At 52.7% G+C, this 18,937-nt stretch overlaps 1 protein-coding gene across 1 annotated transcript in view; it reads right to left on the minus strand.

The window, feature by feature from the left end:
* The window catches only part of TTLL11 (tubulin tyrosine ligase like 11), a 193,782-nt gene extending 187,401 nt beyond the window's left edge, over positions 1-6,381 (minus strand). Inside the window, exon 1 of the mRNA XM_037059200.1 lies at positions 5,770-6,381. Coding sequence (XP_036915095.1) covers positions 5,770-6,204 — 435 coding nt within the window. The 5' untranslated portion in view covers positions 6,205-6,381. The remainder of the gene's footprint in view (positions 1-5,769) is intronic.
* Between the last annotated feature and the right edge of the window lie 12,556 nt (positions 6,382-18,937).

The following is an 18,937-nucleotide window of genomic DNA, read 5'->3' on the forward strand; positions in this document are numbered from 1 at the left end:
AGAGTAATTATCTTCTCCTGGACATACGCAATGGCCCAGCCTCTACATGTGGTCATCGGATTAGAAACTCCCATATCAAGTTAGTTATGGCCATATTCTCAGTGAGTGAACTCAAAAACAAACAAACAACAACAAAAACCTCCTTTGTCTTGGCATTAGCTCAGGAAAGGAAAAATAGAAGGGAAAGTGTACACCCCAGATGACTAATCATGACCCTTTACTGATGCAAGTCTGCAGCCAGATTTCAACTGTGCCTGTAACCCAACAAGCCCAAGACCAAAGGCGTTGCTGTAGGCACCCCACAGTGGATCGGCAGGGCCCTCCGCGGCATCTGCACGGGAAGAAAACCCCGCTGTAAACACAAGCCTCAAAGAACAGTCTGGGATTACAGTTATAAGGCTCTCGAGCGCACTATCAAAAAAGAAAAAGCAAACATCTAAGTGAGAATTCCGCCCCCCACCAGCCCACAAGGGACCCCTACATGTGAGCAAGCAATAAACTTTTGTTGTCAACCTCTGACATTTTGTGGCTGTTTGTTACTATAGCCCAGTTCAGTTATCCTGATGCATGCAGGGGTCAGAAAAACTATCTGGAAAGCAACGTTCCAACTGTAAGCCTGCTGTTGCCTCTAAGGAGAATTAGAGAGGAAGAAAGGAGGGGAGTAGAGATGGGGGAGCAGGGATTTGGGGATTTTATTTTACATTCTCGGGAACTGTATTTTTACATGCACATGCGGAACTTTGAGAAACTGAACGAAGACATTTGTAAATAATCTAAGGTGTCTAGAATGTTTTCCACTGTTGCTTTTTAAAATTCCAGTAAGCCGCAGTTCTGACACCAGGAGAAACAGTCTCCCGACCAGTGCAAAGAGCAACTACGAAAGCCGGCCTCCGTGACAGTGGGGCAGAGGGAGTAAATGAATTCCTGGAGCGGCAATATAACACCCAGGGTGATGGCACCACAGACAAGCTGCCCTGCTCGGCTAGCTCCAACAGGGATGAAAAGGCTTCACTCGGATGGCACAGAAGTGGATGGGTGAGGAGAAGGCACCATCAGAAAGGCCTGAGAAGGGTGTATGAGGCATTTATAAAGACTAGACAATGGTTCAAACACACCCTGGCAAACAATCGGTCACACAAATGGCAGTCGAGGCCGCTGTTAAGGCGAGGCACCCCGTGGCGTGACACAGAAGGAGAGATGCCCGTCCATCTGCAACAGAGAACCACGATCACTGTTCTCATGGTCTGGAGTCTCTGAAACAAAGAGCTCGCACTGTAAGAGACCCTGGGCCAGGGGCTTACACAAACTATTGCCAACCAAGGTCCCTCTCTCAAATGCCTCATCCACAGCAGCTGGTGTCCATGGCGCCACTGTGCACCACACACAGCCTGCATCTCCAGGGAGGGCAGCTCACAGCAACAGTGGCCTCTGCTCTCCAAGGCATCTTTTCCCTAAGCTCTTCTCTAATGAGAGTGTCAAACTACAAAAGAATAGACAGGAGAGGAGGACAGAGGCTCACGTGATTGGAAGCGGACCACACAATCCTGCAAATATTTACTGAGCCAGCCACCACCCCTCTCTTTCATGCTGTAACTTCAGCAGTGGCCCTGTGCACATGGTTTGCCTATTCTAGAATAAACTCTCATCTGATTGCAAGTTTACCAAGCTAATGTTCAACCCTTTCCCTTTGAAACAAATTTTCAGAGTGTGGACACAATTGGATTAGATCGCGCAGAGTGGGCGCGTCTGAACAGGGAGTCAGTGGTTGGCGTGGGTCGCCTGGGACTGACCAAGAGTGGGAAGGAAAGGTTGGGCCTCACGTGGCGAGAACCTGTGGTCCTATCCAGACTGATGAGAAAGCTTCTTAGCATGGCCTTCAGTGTCCTCTGTGATCTGGCTCCTTCTCCTCCTCTGTCCGCTCCCCCTCAGGGACCCTAAGCTGCCCTCACCCCTTCTTGCATATAAAACCTAATCCGCGCTCCCTGCCTTTGTTCCTACTCTGTAGGCAATGCCCTCTTCCCACCCAGCTCCCAGACCATACTGTCAGTCTGTGGGCATGTCTGTCCCCTGACGCGGGAGCTGCTGGACCCCTGCCACCCCCAAGGCAGGTCCCCAGGCAGACACCCTGCAGGGAGCAGCGGGAGAGATAGAACTGACCGCTGGTTTCAAATGAAATCACTTGTGTCGAATGCTGGCTCTGCCACTTGCCAGCTGGGCGACCTTGGCTAAGTTAACCTCCGTGCACTTTGATGTCCTCCTCTGTAAAATGGAGACAGTCGGGCACTGGTTACGGTACTGGGAGGTTGCGTGTATGTAACACACTCAGAAGAGTGAGTGTCCAATGCAGGGTAAGACTGTGGAAGGGTTCATTACCGCTGCTGTTGTCAAATGTATGGGAATAAATAAAAGAAAAGGAGGTAGGGAGACTGTGCCCTGTCATGGAGCAAATGTCTGAATCCTTGTGCTGGCCGTGTGCCGCCCTGCTAAGTGGACAGTGTCATGCAGCCCCTCGCTGTGCACTCAGAAAAGCAGGCACGGACTTTCACCCTGGTTGGCACTCATGCCCTTATTTCTTGCATGGGCCACCCACCCACCCTGGGCCACCCTGCCAAAGCTGGCCAGCTGGGCACTCGCAAGTCCTGCAACAGGAGCACGGTGTGATGGGCAAGGGGCGCTGGCTGGGTTCCCTGCACCGCAGCCCCCGGCGGATGTTCCTGCTCCCAGAATGCCGGTGCTGAGCGCTGGAGGCGAGCTTGTCCAACACCACCCCTGCGACAGACGGGGCCAAGGGGCCGTGGTTTGTGCTGTGCTAGGAGCCGGTTTACCTATAGTTTACTCGTCACAAAGTTAAGTGACACATTCTTTGTAGCAGGGTACTAAGAATTCCATAATCTTAGTTTAACGCCAGAGGGAACTTTAAAATTTGCCTAGTCTGGCACTTCTCAAAAGGGTGTTGGGATGAGATGTGGGCTCTATTACGATCCTTGGGTGAACATTTACTGAATGCGTTCAGTGTGCTGGGGACACAAGTGGATGCCACCCCCGCCTTTAGGCCCTCACTGACCGATAGGAGAGAGGGGCATTAATAATCACACATCTAATAGTCTTCTCATTGTGAACTATGGTGTAAAATATGCTAGAATAAGCATCTCTATTTACCCCAATATGCTTTCTGTGCCAGAGAAAAAGGCAGCACTGGGGTTGGGGTGGGTGGTGACAGGTAGTGCCCTGGAAAGTGCCCACCCCCCTGGGCTCACCAGTGCAAGGGTCTCGTGTAGAATAATGTCACCGTTATGGGGCTGCAACAGCAGAGAGGCTGGGAACCACTGAGATTGCCCAACCCACCCATTGCACTGGTAGGCAAACCAAGGCCCCACAAGTTGCACATACTTGCCGAGACGGCACAGCCAACAAATAGAAGAAACTTACAATTCTGCAGTGGCTCAAACAGCCTTCCCAAAAAAAGAGAGCAAATCCCACGGCACAGCACCCGATCTGGTCCCTGCCTTTTCTCCAGCCTCATCTCTCATCACTCTACCACCCACTCAATGATCCAGCCGCAGTGAACCCTGAATGCACCTCTGCTTTGCCCAGATTACTCCCTCTGCCAGGGACCGTTAAGTCAATAGCCCCTAAATAATGCCTACTTCTTTTGGGCACTCAGAACTCGACTCAGGTCTCTCTCCTCCAGGAAGCCCTCCGGAGCTGGCCCTCCTCCACCTTCCACAACACATACAGCTCTACATAAAGAGAGAGAAACACTCATCACATGATGTATTCATTCATTTGACAACAATTTATTGAGCACCTTCTATGTGCTAAGCACCTGAAGGTACAGAAGCGAACAAAACAAAACCCCTGCCCTCATGGAGCTTACATTCTAATGAGGGAAACAAACAATAAACAAACAATACATAACACAGTATCGGGCAGAGTTAAGTGGCATAGGGAAAACATAAAGAAGAGCATGGGCCAACAGAGGGGCCAACAGAGGGGCCAACAGAGGGACCAACAGGGAGGCCTGTCTGAGGAAGTGGCACTTGGTCAGAGTCATAAGTGACAGAGTCAGACATACACCTAACTGGGGGAGGGGCATTCAGGAAGCAGCAGCAAAGGCCTGTGATCACTGCCGTGGTTTGTTCACTTGTGTTTTACCCCTTTCTACAAGGTCCTGCAGGGCAAGGGTACCCTACATCTTAAACATCTTTGGTCCACGGGGCCCAGCATCCACCGTGAACCCTAATGGAGTGAGTGGACGGACCTGGGCTGGCATGTATGCCTGCCAATTTCTGAGTCCACCTGGCACCACCTCTCACAATCTTAGCCAGCTTCGTGTGTCTCTCTCCCACGGAGCTAAACTAAGCACAGGTCCTGCACAGGCCAAGCAGCCTCGCCTGACTCAGTGGCCTAGTTTCAGTCCCTGGTTCTCTCTTCATTAGGACTATGGTGCTGACGAGTTCTCTGATTTTATCTTGTCCTGGTCCTCCTGTCTCTGGCCTGAACCTGGGACCCTGTCTAGAATCCAGAGTCCTCCCTCACCTTCTCCAGGTGTCCTAGGCTTGAAATTCCTGCCCTGAATCCCAAACCCCAAGGCTGAGGACCCTGACACCTGGAGTCAGACTTCCCCAATGGCTAACCCCTACCCACTCAGTGGAAGCCTGCCCTGCCTGATTCTCGTCTTCCCTCCAATCAGAGTGAACGTGACTCCATGCTGCTGGGTCATCCACCCTCTTACCTCAACAATCCTTTCTGTGGCCATCTCTGCAAGTCCCAGCTTCACAAAACTGTCCCTGGACATCCACCACGCTGAGGCCCAGGCCTAAGTACCTGAGTCCTCATGTTGCCTGTGGCACATCCCGATCCAACAGCAGACCATCTGAGTCTGAGTCTCCAGACTCGACTACCCTAAGTCACAAGCCTCACACACACCTGAAACCAAGTTAAACAGACTTAGGTGCTGCAAGTAAAGTCAAAAGGCTTAATCCACTAAACCAACTGCAACAGACATGCCTGGATGTCACTGGGGCTTCATCACAGTCCCCACCAGGTCTATAATGGGCTCAGGCACAACTAACCCATCCCTTCATTCACCGTGTCATCCACCACTTACTGACGCTTTGCTATGTGCTAAATCCTGGAATAGAAATACAGTGCCTACGCTGTTGGTGATGGTGATGGTGGTGGTGTTGGCGACTGTGATGGTGTTTCAGGGAGAGAGAGAGGAGAGTGCAGTATTCATTGCACACTTGCGCTGTGCCACAGCAGGCAGTGAGTCTTCCGATACTTCCATACTGCGAGAGAGGTATCATTGGCCTCAATTTACAGAGGAGGAAACAGGTTAAGAGGCGAAGCAACTTGCTCAAGGTGACAATGACTAAGTGGCAGGCGAGATCTGTCTGCCTCCAACATACAAACTGTTACACTGCCCAAGAGTAGCACAGTGAGTGCTCAACAAATATAACTGAAATGAGGAAGTGGAAGAGAGAGGCTTCCAAGGCCTCCGGGACTCACAAGCTATTGGATCAGACAGACATATAAACAAGTGTCTACAGTGTGGAGAGGCAGGTGCTGAGCGCCAAAGACCACCGCGAGGAAGGACTGCCAGAGGAAGGAGTGGCTACTTGGCCTGGAGGGGCTGAAAGCCCAGTGGAGGAAGTGACTTGGGGGGATAGGCCTTGAGGGATGAGCAGATTAGGCCCCGAATTTCCTCAAGGATGAGGTCCTCCTGTCCACCCCCCTGCGCCCACGCGGCGGGGCCGGGCCTCTCACCTCCTTCCACTGGAGCTGACGAATGCTGATCTTCAGGGCGTCCAGGGACGTCCTGGCCTTGGAGCTGTCCACGGTGACCGGCCGCAGACAGTGGTACTCGCCCGACCGGTGGCTGGAGCTCCGCTTGCAACTTTGGCCCTTACTCCTGGGCTTCCCCTGCGGCCAGAAACCCGGTGCGGGAGCCTGCTTCGGCCTGGACACGGGCGGCGCGGGCAGCGGCCTCGGGAGGGCGCGGGCGTCCCCCTCCTCGGTCGCGCGGGACTGCGTCGGGACCGGGTCCTTGGCCGGCTCCTCCCTTGCCTTGCGCTCCGGCTCCCCGGACGCCCCGGCGTCCACGCGGACCTGCTCCGCCGCCGCCGCCTGAGGTTCGGCCGCGGCCACCGCCTCTGCCTCCCACCCCACCGCCAACTCCCTTTCAGAGCCGCCCTGCTGCATGGCGCTCAGGGCCGGTGCCAGGGCCACTGCCACCGCCGCCGCCGCCGGCCCTCCGTCCCAGTCCGCGACCAAACTGCCACCGCTTCCACCGCTGCCACGCGCTCCCCGCCGGAGCCCGTTGCCATGATCGCTCAGACTCGGGTTGACAGGGGCCCTCGTAGCCTTCGGACGGGGCCCGGGTAGGGACAATCAACGTCCAATCCCCAGCGACCTCATAGGCGGCCGTTCCCACGTGACCAGGCCTGTCACAGAGGCGGCGGTGGCCATCTTGGAAGAGGGCAAAATGCCCCCTTGGCCAGTGAGCCCTCCTGCCGCAGGTGTAGAACTTGCAGAAGCTGGAGGTTCTGCAAGTCTGAACTCGACAAGAGATCTGCTTCCCCACCTGCATACCCACTCGCTGGGATAGCTGCCAGTCTGAAGGAGGAGGCACAACCTCGCCCATCCTAAGGAACTCCACCATCTGGAAGCAACTCCGTCTGATGGTGGACAGGAGAGCAGCGTTTGCAGGTACACCTGTTGCTCTCATAGGGAGACACCTCCCCCCGTTCTCGGAGAGCTCCCTCTGCGATGGGGAAGCCTTGGAGAATCCCTGCAGGTTCCCTCTCAGGTTGATGTCCTGACTCGCGACTTTTCTTATGATGTCAGTTTGGTTGGTGAAATAAACGCCATGAAAGTTACCATTTGAACGATTTTTAGGTGTACAGTTCAATGGCATTGAGTACATTCACGATGCCGGGCAACCGCCATCACCAGCAAACCTTTCCAGAACTTCATCTTCTCAAACTGACACTCTCCAGGGGCATCCAACCCTTTGGCGTCGCTGGGCCACACTGGAAGAATTGTCTTGGGCCGAGTATTAAATACATTGCCACATATAACCACAAAAATGTCTCATAATTTTTAAAGAGATTTTATTTATTTATTTTTAGAGGGGAAAGGAAGGAGAGAGTGAGAGAAATGTATGGTTGCCTCTTGCGCATCCCCTGCTTGGAACTGGCCTGCAACCCAGGCACGTACCCTGACTGGGAATTGAACCGCGATCCTCTGGTTCACAGGCATGCACTCAATCCACTGAGCTACATCAGCCAGGGCAAAACATCTCATAATGTTTTAAGTAAATTTATGATTTTGTGTCGGGCCACTTTCACAGCCATCCTGAGTCACATGCAGCCTGTGGGCCATGGGTTGGACACCCCTGCACCCACTAAACATTAACTCCTATTCTCCCCCCCTCAGCTCTGCTTTCTCTCTCTCTGTGAGTTTGACCCCTCTAAGTACCTCGCATAAGTGGAATCAGACAGTATTTGTCCTTCTGTGACTAGCTTAGTTCACCCAGCACAATGCCTCTGCATGACCCATGTGGTAGCATGACTCAGAACCTCTTTCCCTTATAAGGTTCAATAATGTCCATTAGGTCTACCCACCACATTGTCCCTTCCGTCCGTCAGAGGACATTTGGTTTGCTTCCACCTGTTGGCTGTTGTGAAGAAAGTGTCTGTGAATCCAGGTGCACAAATACCTTTCCAGGTCCCTGATTTCAATTTTTTAGGTTGTCGTATGTTTTTAAGCTGATCCAAGGGAGGTCTCTTCCTTGCATGGGGAAGACCCAGTTTTGGGTATTTAGGGAATGAGTTTGAGGAGCAGTTACAGACGGAGAGCAGTGACCGTAACTACACACAGGTGAACGGGGCCACACTCTGCACTGTAGGGTGAAAGGAATACTAAAAGCATCAAGTAAGGTGGCCCATCCCCCTCACACATCCCCCCAGGTCTCCTCTCTGTTTTGGGAGGAGACTGCCTTAAATGCGCGGGTCCCAAACTCCAGCAGCCCAAACCTTTTTAGCAGCAGAGGGAGTTCTCGCCTCTCGCCCTGGAGCCAAGGCTTTATTTCAGTGTTTTAGTCAACTGGCCACCTGCACCTGGGTTTCTTGGGGCGCTTATTAAGAATGCAGGCTTCGGAACCCCAGGGGCTCCAGAGACGAAGAACTCTGCGTGGGACGGGAAGTCTGCATGTTAAATTAGGTCCTCTGCTGATTTTAAGGCAGCCGCAGTCAAAAACCATTGCTCTGCATGGTCTGTTCCAACGCCTCAGCAGATCCGCGGAGCTGTCCATGGTACCAGCGGGAAGCGCTCACAGCCCCCGCCCCGTCGCTCTCCACCAGCCGGCTCCCCAATCCCGTCTCTCCTGTTAGCATCTCTGGTCTTAGCCACCTGCGTTCAGTCTCCCAGGACTGGAAGTCTCAAAGTCCTGACTCACGCCCTCCCTCACCTTCTGAAACCAATCCTTTCCCAAGTCTTACAGGTTTTACACAGAAAAGTCTCTCCTCTCTTTCCTCTTTTATCCATTCTTATAATCATTGTCCCAATTGAGACCTTTATTCTGGGCAACTGCCCCAACCCCTCATGGGTCTCCCTGCCTCGTCTCCACCACAGCCCTGTTTACTCTCCACACTGTAGCCACACCCGCTGTTCTCTGGCTTAGGAGCCTCCCTGGTTTCCCACTATCTACAGATAAAGCCCAAGCAGGTTAATTTTCCTGAGAGACGCTTCCTGGTTGTTTTTCCCTGAAACCCCTCTCCCCTCCCTGCCCCCTTCCTTTTAACAATAGGTCTGGACTTCCTCCTCCTTTGTGTCTCTGCCTAGGCAACTCCCGTGTCAGACCCCACTCAGATGTGTCCTTCTTGGACGAGCTTCCTTCGGTGCCCACAGGCTGAAACAGTTACTCTCTCTACCCTTGGACGGACATGTGTCATAACCCCCCACCACAGGCTGTCTCTGCAGAACCATCACAGCCTCCTCCATTTTTCTGGAAATGAGTATGTCTGGTTTGATTAATCTCCGTATCCCCACTTCCAGGGCTTAGAACAAAGATGCCCTCACAAAGTAGTGTGAATGCAGAACTTAGTAGGTTGTTTTCCACTTCATTTGTCAAATCTTCTGCTTCATTTTGGCCTTACATCTAAAATGTTTATGCCTGAGGGCCTTTGCATATGTCCTTTCCCCTGCCTGATAAATAACACATCTATAGAGATACCTCTGGTCTCTCAATCTAAGTGAGACCTTATCAGATGAAATAATGATACAAGAGAGCAAGACAAGAGGAATCATAATGCAGTGTTCAATTAAATGCCAAAGAAAGCAGAGTTAAAAATTACTGTACTGTGAACCAGAAAGCTAGATAAGACTTCATGTAAGAGATAGAATATACACTGACTCTTCAAGATGGGGTAAGAATCAGGTAGCCAGAAGGTAGGTGAGGTGGTCATTTCAGGGGCTGTGGGCCGGGCTGCCATATATAGTCAAGCAGGTGAACCACAAGGCCTCATGGGGTGAACATCCAACTTGCACTCTGCCTACCAAGCCTTGCCCATCAAGGCTTTGTCTGCCAGAGGCAGGCACCTCTGCTGATTGGCTCAAAGGCCCCCCAGGGCTGGTGATGCTTCTATATGGAGAGGAATGGGGGGAAAGGCTCAGTGCAAATAGAGTTAGGGAGATAATTGTCAGCCTCTCCAGGAAGGGAGAGAACAGGCTGGACTGGTTGAGACACAAGCCATAGAGGGAGAACCAACAAGAAACAAGGCCCATTTGAGTGCCATGGTGCATTCTGACTTCTCAGGAAGCTCTGAAATGTGTTAGTGGAAAACACAACCTCGTGGGGGATCCCCCAAAGAGAAACTTCCGTGAGGGCTGCTGAGGAGCCAGAGCAGGTCAGAACCAGGGGCCAGGACTACTTCCAAAACACCAATGTTTCAAAAGTAGGTCTCACTGGAAGGCCTCTCCTTTTCCTTCACAGCACTCCCCACTGCTGGTAGTTAGGGTCTCCTGTGTTTTTTTCACTTATAGTGGCCTGTCTCGCTGGACAGAGTCTAAGTGCCAGGAGTAAGGAGTGTACTCTTCTTGGTGACCCCATATCCTAACGCCTCATTCAGTGCCTGGCAGAGAGAAGGCATGCAATAACTACTGAATGAATGAATGAATGAAAGAAAAATCAAACTACTCAAATATTCAACAGTAAGGAAATATTTAAGCAACGTACAGCCAATGTCAACCACAGCTTTATCTACCCAGGAAATGCTGACAATGTAACACTAAGCAAACTGGTGCGAGCATTATAATTACAATGTTTAAAAACCGTTCTGTGTGAACGAGGCCTGGAAGAACACAGAAACAAATGAGGACAGCTGTGGTGCAGGGGACATGAGATCTTGGTGAGATTGTCCTTTCAGTTTTGGCAAACTGTATCAACTTTGAGGCTCTACATATCCTTGAACCCAGAAACTCATCCCATTTCTAGAGATTTCTGCTATGAATCAGGAAGGCAGACGATGCTTTCTGTGGTAACTTATTATCAGTGAGAAAATGCTGTCCTGGGACCTGTACAAAGCACTTTGCCCACATTATGTCAGTATCTTCCCAGCAGCCCTGGGCTGAGTCCCCGTAGTTACCACATTTCACAGAGGGTGACGGAAATGGCTGCTCAGAGAAGTCACTTGCCCAAGTCACTCAGCGAGTAACGGCCAAGGCAGGATTCAAACTCGGGGGGGGGCTGGCACTAACGCCTGGCCCCCAACACCCACACTAACCCTACACCCGGACTTTGTTGATGAAAATATGTGACAGGTCTTGTAATGTAACTGAGTCCATGTCCATGTACACGTATTTATACATAACATATATGCACACTAACCCTCAGCTGTGAAAACTACATGCAGAGGAAACACTGGATTCAAACGTGCCGATATATTAATAGTCTGAGTGATGGAATTAAGGGGAAGTTTTTTCCTCTCTATTTTCTTCTATATTTTCCAAAATTTCTAAAATGAGTATGCCTTGTTTAGATAACTGGGAAAATGTGCTTTTTGAATTAAAAACGGTCCTTGATTGCTGCCCTAACACTTTTACAGCAAGTCCATATCCAGGGAGACAGTTCGGAGGAGAGGAGTGTGGGTGGCTTTTAACAGCTGTTTTTTTTCTGCCCAATTAGTACCAGAGGTTGCCACCAGGTGGCGCCTGAGGTCGTTTTTGAAGCGGCTGAAGAAGGATGAGCCGCCCAGAAGTTCCCATAGCAACAAGCATCTGAGTAAAACCGAAAACCTCTAGCCTGGCTCTGTTTGCAAACACACATTTCTGCACCTCCAGGCTTTCGCCAGCGTTGCTTGCTCCCCCTGGTGCATCGTCCCCCACACCCCACTGACCCCTGTCTGCTCAGTGAGCTGTTCATTCTCAAGGCTCGGATCCCAGACCTCCCCTTCCTAGACAAGGGTGATAGAGCACCTGGGAGCCCCAGGGTTTCTGGAAGGGGACTCATCGATCTTAGTGAATGAGCAAAAGGCTTCACGTGCAGTTCTGGGTTAACTCTTTCTCCAGTAGGCAATTGCTTCTGAGTGACAGTAATAGCGTTGTTCATCCAGCACGCCACTATATAAAAGCCCTGTCATGTGTTGCAGCCCCGCAGTGCCCCCTGCAGCCCTCCAGGGGGGGGAAGCATTATCTGCCTCGCATGACAGCTTGGCATAGAGATTGAGCATGGGCTCTGAAGTTCAAGTCTCAGCCCTCCCACTTCCTGGCTAAGTATCCTTAGATGGATTACTAGGCCCTTCTGAGACTTTTTTCTGAACTATAAAAAGGCTAAAATGTTTTGAGGATTAAACAAGCTGCCACATATAAACCATTTAGAGCACAAAGAGCCAACATATTCGATCCTTCGATAAATATCATATCAGCCATTATTACACTTACGTGGAGAGGAGGCTGAGGCTTGGAGAGTGGCGTCATTTGCCTGAAATCACAGAGCTAACAGCAAGGGGGGTTTTAATGCAGCTGTGTCTAGCTCCTACTCCCAAACTCTTAACTACTGCCTTATTTTCATCAGGTTACCTGCTCCTTTCTCTATGTTTCAGGGGGAAATGACAGGGATTTGCTCTTCCCTACCTCCCTCTTGACTTTATGATTCTCTAGGAAGTAGCATCCACCCCCTCCCCTCTGCTCTGCCTTGACGAAACAGCCACAAATGAGCAAGCCAGCACCACTGTGTTCCAATAAAACTTTATTTACAAAACCAGGCAGGAAAGATGCTCAATGTTATTAGCCTTCAGGAAAATGGGAATCAAACCTACAATGAAACACCACTTCACACCCACTAGGATGGCGGCAGTAAAAAGGTTAGTAAGGATGTGGAGAAATGGGAACCTTGTACATTGCTCGCTGAAATGGAAAATGGTGCAGCTGGTTTGAAAACAGTTTGGTCAAGCCCAGAGTTAGCGTGTGATCCTGCAGTTACTCTCAGGTATGGCCCCAAAGGAAATGCAGACACATGTCCACACAACAATATGTACTCCAATGTGCATCACGGCCCCCAAATGGCAACAACCTGAAAATTTCAGCAGCTGACAGATGGATGAATAAACTGTGATATATCCGAGCAGTGGGATATTGTTGGCCATGGTTTGCTGACCTCTGGTGTAGAGTAGAGCAGGCAGATTTCTGGGATCAGAATCTGTGTTCTTCCTGACCCCAGGCAAGTTTTATAATTTCTCTGTCCTCTGTTCTCCTCATCTGAGAAGTGGAGTGGTAATAATAGTTCCTATCTCAGAGTGTCATTGTAAACAGCTAAGTGAGTTGAAATACGTAAAGCCCAAAAGTGATGTTGATGATTATTATAGTTCCCATTTTATAGATGAGGCAACTGGGGCTGAGGACAAAAAGCCTCTTACCCACAGGCACACAGGCAGTAAGCGACAGAGCTGAAGCTCAGTGCAGTCTGTCCAGTGCTGAGTCCATGTCTCTTCTGTTCTGCTATTCTATCACCTACCGGTAGGTCCTAACTCACTGGGAGGCCCTGCCTGGCCCTGCACACTCTGGGCTCCCGTCTGCCATCAGCCCAGTGGGAGGCAGGCCAGGGTGCTCTGCAGGAGCTTGAAAGAGCTGAAAGTATGACAGTTTAGGAATCAGTGAAGAACATGTTGGGAAATGCTGGGTCCCGGGGTCCAGGCTCCGTGCCAGCATGTTGTGCCGTGAGCTTTAAGCCTAGGGGATGGATTTCCCACCCTGCTGGATTCTCACGCCGGCCCCCAGGGGGAGAGGAGATGACGGCGTATCGGCTTGTGAAGCACGAGCTGGAAGTAACAGAACTGACAACATGACACCCACCCTGCGCCCCGAAGTGCTCTTTGGAGGCCGGGATTCAGCTCCGGACTTGAAGTGACTTTTCCTAAAAGAGCAGGAGAAACGAAAAGCCGCCGCCCTCTTCTGGCAGAGGGCTTCTCTCCTGGAGAACTGTCGGTGTTGAAAAACAGAAAACTGTACTTGAACAAGAATTAAATAAAAAGAAAAGAAAAACATTTTCTAGAGCAGTCCTCTGTATGTGATTGAGAGCCATGTCTCACCCTGGTCAAGAAGCGGGGGCTGTTGGGCTGTATCAGTGGAATTGCACAAGGACAAAACAATGACTCTGCTGAGATTTCCATTGTAATGCAACTTTGGAGAGCAACAAGAGAGTGGGGGAGGAGGAGAGAGAAAGAAAAGAAAGAAGGGGAAGGAAGGGGAGGGGAGGGGGAAGTGGAGGGAGGGGTGAGGCAGGGTGGGAGGGACAGGAGGGGAGGGATGGAGTGGGATGGGGAGGGACTGGACGTCCAATGTTCCCAGAGGCCCAATCTAAAAAGAAATGCGTTTCCAGGTTGGTTTAGGGGTGAATTAGGGATGCGTTTTCCTTCTGCTTTGGGTTCTGGCTCCTTCATTTCCCCTCCCCTTCACAACCAGTCATCTGCCAAGACCCGTACTGGCTTCTGCCGGAATTGACCAAACGGATTTTGAAAGAGGTTGAAGAGCCTCTTGCCATTTTCCAGGAAGGCGGTGATGAGCACCAGACAGGGGATTCCGTCAGTGCTGAGGCCCTGTCTGTTGAACTTGAAGGCTGCATCGGCCAGGATGGGCTGTGTTGTGTTTCCATGACCAACACCCCTTAAATCTTTAGCGACTGGACAGAGAAGTCACACTCACACCGTGTGTCCGGGGCAGGGCTCCACACAGAGTAGCATTCAAGGTCACTGGCTGACAGGAGCTCCTTTCCAACACCTGCCTCCAGGGCCACCACGGACGGGAGGAAGGACCTCTGTGGAGCACACGCGGCTTCAAAGCTGAGCGCGCAGTGGCGTGTGACGGCTGTGCTCGTGGGGCCTTGACCAGAGCGAGTGTGACTTCTGAGTGGGAGGAGCAGACAGTCCTGCCACGTGAGGGGGGAGCACAGCCGGGGAGTGAGGGGATGGCCCCACACAGCCACAGTGCCTCTTGGACAAGGGCCAGGGCCCGGCCTGGGGCCCAAACCGCAACCAAAGCAGGGTCGACCTCAGGGAGCTTAATGGCTTCCGGCGGCTTCCAGGGTGAGGGAGGGACAGTGCCCACACACGCCTGGTATGCACTCAATGAACAGTCACCTGGCCCCCAAAGGATGATGACAGAACTATCAACAAGGGCTGTCGGATTTTAAAGGTCATTTAGTCCAAGTCCCTGAATCATAAGAGGGAAAAGAGGGAATAAGGGAGGGACAGATACAGAGTGGGGGCGTGGCAGAAAAGATTCTTCCTGACTGTCGTCTCCCAGCGAAAGCCCACTGTCCAGAGGACTCCCTGCCTCCTCAGCCTTGGTAGGAAGCAGAGTACCCTGCTCCACTGTCTGCAGTTACAGGTGTCTCGTGGGAGGGGACGCTTCTCAAGGACCCAGCCTCCAGGGATAGAGTGGGTGCCCCCCCCAAAGGCTGGGGCTGGGAGTCCCCCTGATGCCCCACCCACAGGTCCAGTGTGGGCAGTGGGACGGCTCCACCTTCGGCTGGGCCTCAACTTCAAAGCGAGGGCATCAGAAGACATTTCAGCTGCCTGTGACTCCCTGGGGTGGCCTTACATCCCCCATCTGCTGAGTGGGGACAACCATGTTCACCTGGGACAGGTCTTGGTGAGGGAGGACATGCAAACGAGCTACGTGGTGTCCCACAAATGTGAGTGGTTGACACATTCATATATATTTTTAATCCTCACCCGAGGATATGTTAATTGGTTCTAGAGAGAGAGGAAGGGGGAGAGAGAGAGAGAGAAACATCCGTCCCTCCCATCCCAGTATCCGGCCGTCACTGGGGCTCAGATGTCCAGGTCTCTGTCACTCTTTCATTCAGTAACCTTTGCTGACTAGCCCCCTCGGGTCAGGTTCGCTGTGCGGGGGACTGCCCCAGGGGCCCTGCCTGTGGGCAGCCCGCTGGAACAGCCTCGGGAAAGAAGGTGCCCCGCAGGAAGCACCCACAGTCCTGGTCAGTGCCCAGAGCTGGCAGAAAGCCAGCTCCAAGCCTGGCTGGCTGGGCTCACCGCTGCCTGGGAGGGCAGGAGTGCGACTGGCTCCATTTCCCAGATGAAAAACTCGGAGTTCTAGTCACTTGTTCATTCATTCCCCCATTCATTTGCCACTCCCCACACACTGGGGCTGCAGAGGGGACCTCACAGTCGGGTCCCCTGCCCTGCAGGAGCCCAGGGACACTTGATGAGTCATTCCTAGTGGGACAGAGTGTGGGACCGAGGGTGCCCTAGGAGGGTGGATGGAGGGGAGGGTGAGAGGCGGCTCCTCAAAGAAGCCACAGAGAAGCTGAGACCTGGAGGAGGGGGAGGCAGCCAGATAAAGGCAACTCAGAGAACCAGTTCAACACAGTTATCTCCCCAACTACAAGTCAGAGCCGTGAGGGGAGCCCTGGGGCCCCCCTTCCAGCTCTCCCCACCATATTGTGCTGCCACACTGACTGCCCCCGTGGCCGGGCCCTGTCCTGGGCACTGGACAAAGGACTTTGCCATGAATATTATAGTGTGGGCACTGCTCTGGGAGGCCAGGGGAGGGTGTTTGGAGAAGCAGGAGAAGTCTAGGAGGGCTTCACAGAGGAGGTGACGTGTCAGCTGGACCTTGGAAGATGAATAGGAGTTCATCAACTAGAGGAGGGCTGCCCCGGCAGAAGGAGTAGGGTACGCAAAGGCTCAGAGATGAAAATACAATCAGTGTTTTGGGGGCCTTACCATGGGAAGGTAAGTGAAGGAAGGGCTGTTTCCGGCAGGGGGAGGTGTCCTTCGATCTTGATGGCTTCATCTGGGTCCAGAAAGAAAGCTGGAGAGAACTGAGGAAATCAGGCATAAGGAGGGAACACTGGAATTGAGAAGGGGAGCTGGGAGCCAGTGCCAGGGCTGCCTCTGAGGAAGGGGACCAGCTGCCAGCAATTGAGGCGTGTGGTTGGCTCCTCCATCCATCCCGTCTCTCTCTTGGAAGCTGATTAGCGATTGTTCCTCCAGCTTCTTAAAAGGCCAGGAGATTGCAGGGAGGGAGGGAGGTATGCCCGGAGACGCTGCCAGGCTTCCGTGAAGAATCCGGAGGCAATTTGGGAAGCAGAGGAGACCGCTCCGACATCGACCTCTGCCCCTTCACGCTCCCTGCCTTTGAGGTGGGGGAGGGGGAAATTCCTAAAAATACTGAGACAAACTGAGACATTCTGAAACAGAGACATTTAAAACCATGGGCAAATGGGACAATGGAAAAGAATCCTTGGATCACTGGACAAACAGACCTGAGTTTGAATTCCATCTCAGTACACACTTCCTGTGTGACCTCCGGCCAGCGAGCGGCCTAACAACCTCTCTGAGCCTCAGGTTCCTGGTATGGTTGCCGAGAGGGTTTTAGGAGGCAATGCTGGCAGAGTGGTTGGCAAACAGCAGGTGCTCAGCAAGTAGCAATGGAGGAGACTTGAGGAAGTCAGGGCTCTCTCCATCCTCAAATTTCAGGGGTGCCGTCCCACAGCAGAGAGTCCTGATGGAGGACAGGTGTCCCGGAGAGACAGGGGCGAGCTCAGCACTACCCAGGGGAGGAGGCAGCTTCCGCCACCCCCACCCCAACACACTGCACTGCAAAGGCCCCGAGACCCACACCTCCCAGGGTTAACAGCCTGGGCATGGTTCACGTCTCAGCTCAGGTGGTGACCCAGCAGCAGCCGGTTCTCAGCCTCCCTCTGGGGTGGGCGCCCCACCCCCACCCCCACCCGTCCCTCCACACAATCCCAGTGCCTCTGGCTTGTGTCCTGGCCTGTGTCCCCTGAGTTCCCAGTTTCTGGGGCTGCAGAGGGGGGCTCAGTGTCTGGGCAGAGGAGTCCACCAGACCCCGTAGCCCCTCCTGTGAATATGCAAAAAAATACTGAATAGTGTACACTTTAAAATGGTGAATTTTACGGTGGGTGAATTACCATATTTTGCCATGTTTAATGCAATACGCAGTTTTTGGCTGAAATTTTTTGAGGGGAAAACAAGGATGTGTATTATACATGGGCATAATGATTACATCCCATGGGTATAATAATCCCATGTCTAATACACACAAAATGTGCACACATCATACACAGCAAAACAGGGCATATCTTAATTTTTTTAATTGCAAGAAGGACGTGCCAATGCCACCAGCTGTGAGTTTGATGAGGATCAAGTGAGCAATGGCTGCAAAGCACCAGGCCCAAAATGGGCACCCAGGAAGGTACATTCCAGGCACCCCAGCAACAGCCGGCTTGGCTTCCTTCTAAGAACTGGGGCAGCTTCTGGCCTTCTGCCTGGGTTCCTTCCCTCCCAGCACCCTCTGCGGCTAGGATCTGCCAGGAGCCCTTGCACCTTTGCAGGCCAGCGCCACAGCCAGTCCTGGCTCTGTTCCAGGACTGTCTGCAGGGCAGGGCTGGACAGCTTCCCTGCAGGCCACAGCTGCCCAGGTGTCCCTAGAACACGCCAGCCCCGTGGCAAGCTCAGGCACCCCTCAATTGTTCTTGTCTCCACTGCACCAGGCCTGGGTCTGTCCATTTCCCAAATGGGTGGCTGGGACCCCACAACCCTCACAGGACATAGCCTAGCTCTTCTCATCTCCCTATCTAGGCCAAAAGCCACCGAAACGTCAGTCCTTGGCCTTCACGCTGCATGACCCTGTCCACAGGTCTGGAGGCCCCTCTGCTCCCAGATATCGTAAGTGCCTGGGGCCTGGTGGCTGCAGGTGCAGGTCATGCCTTGCACCTCACCCTCCTGCAGAATCTCCACGGGTCTGTGGACCTAAAGACATTCAGCTCCATTACCCAAGACGGAACCCCAACCCCCCCGCCCGCTCACCCCCCCACCCCCCGCCCCATGGCCATCTTCCATTCCGAGAAAAAGGCGAAGTTTCCTCCCCCACCTGTAAAGGGTGGGGCAAATGTCTCATCTGCCCCAGGCCAGGGTCTGCTCTGGCCACCCCGGAGGCCTAGAGGGGTGAGGTGTGCTCCAGGGAAGGCAGGTCCCCTGCGCGTCTGCGTGTGTCTGTGAGTAACTTGTGAGGCTGTGTTTGCACGTGCTTCCGCTTGTGTGCACATTTGCAAGTCCGTGTTTCTCCCTGCGAAATGAAGGGGGTCCCCAACACGTCCCAAGAGATTTTGACGTCCAGTCACCATACTTTGCAGGAAAAGAAACAGACTCCAGGAATCTGAGATCACACAGCAGGATCTGGAAACTCAGTCCTTAGAAGGGAGAATGCTCAGCTAAGACATGACCTGTTCTTATGCTGCCCTCTTGTGGTCATAGAAAGCACTGCCACCAGCCGCCCAGCCGCTCCCCAGCAGCAGAAGTACTGGTTGGTGGGCTTTTTCTCCTTGCCGGGCCAGCTCCCCTCAACCTCTGCAGGTTGGGATACCAACCCCTCCAGTTTCTCAGTCAAA

This window comes from Sturnira hondurensis, unplaced genomic scaffold (assembly GCF_014824575.4).
Source record: "Sturnira hondurensis isolate 20B ecotype Veracruz unplaced genomic scaffold, ASM1482457v3 Scaffold0010448, whole genome shotgun sequence".
Taxonomy (NCBI): Eukaryota; Metazoa; Chordata; class Mammalia; order Chiroptera; family Phyllostomidae; genus Sturnira; species Sturnira hondurensis.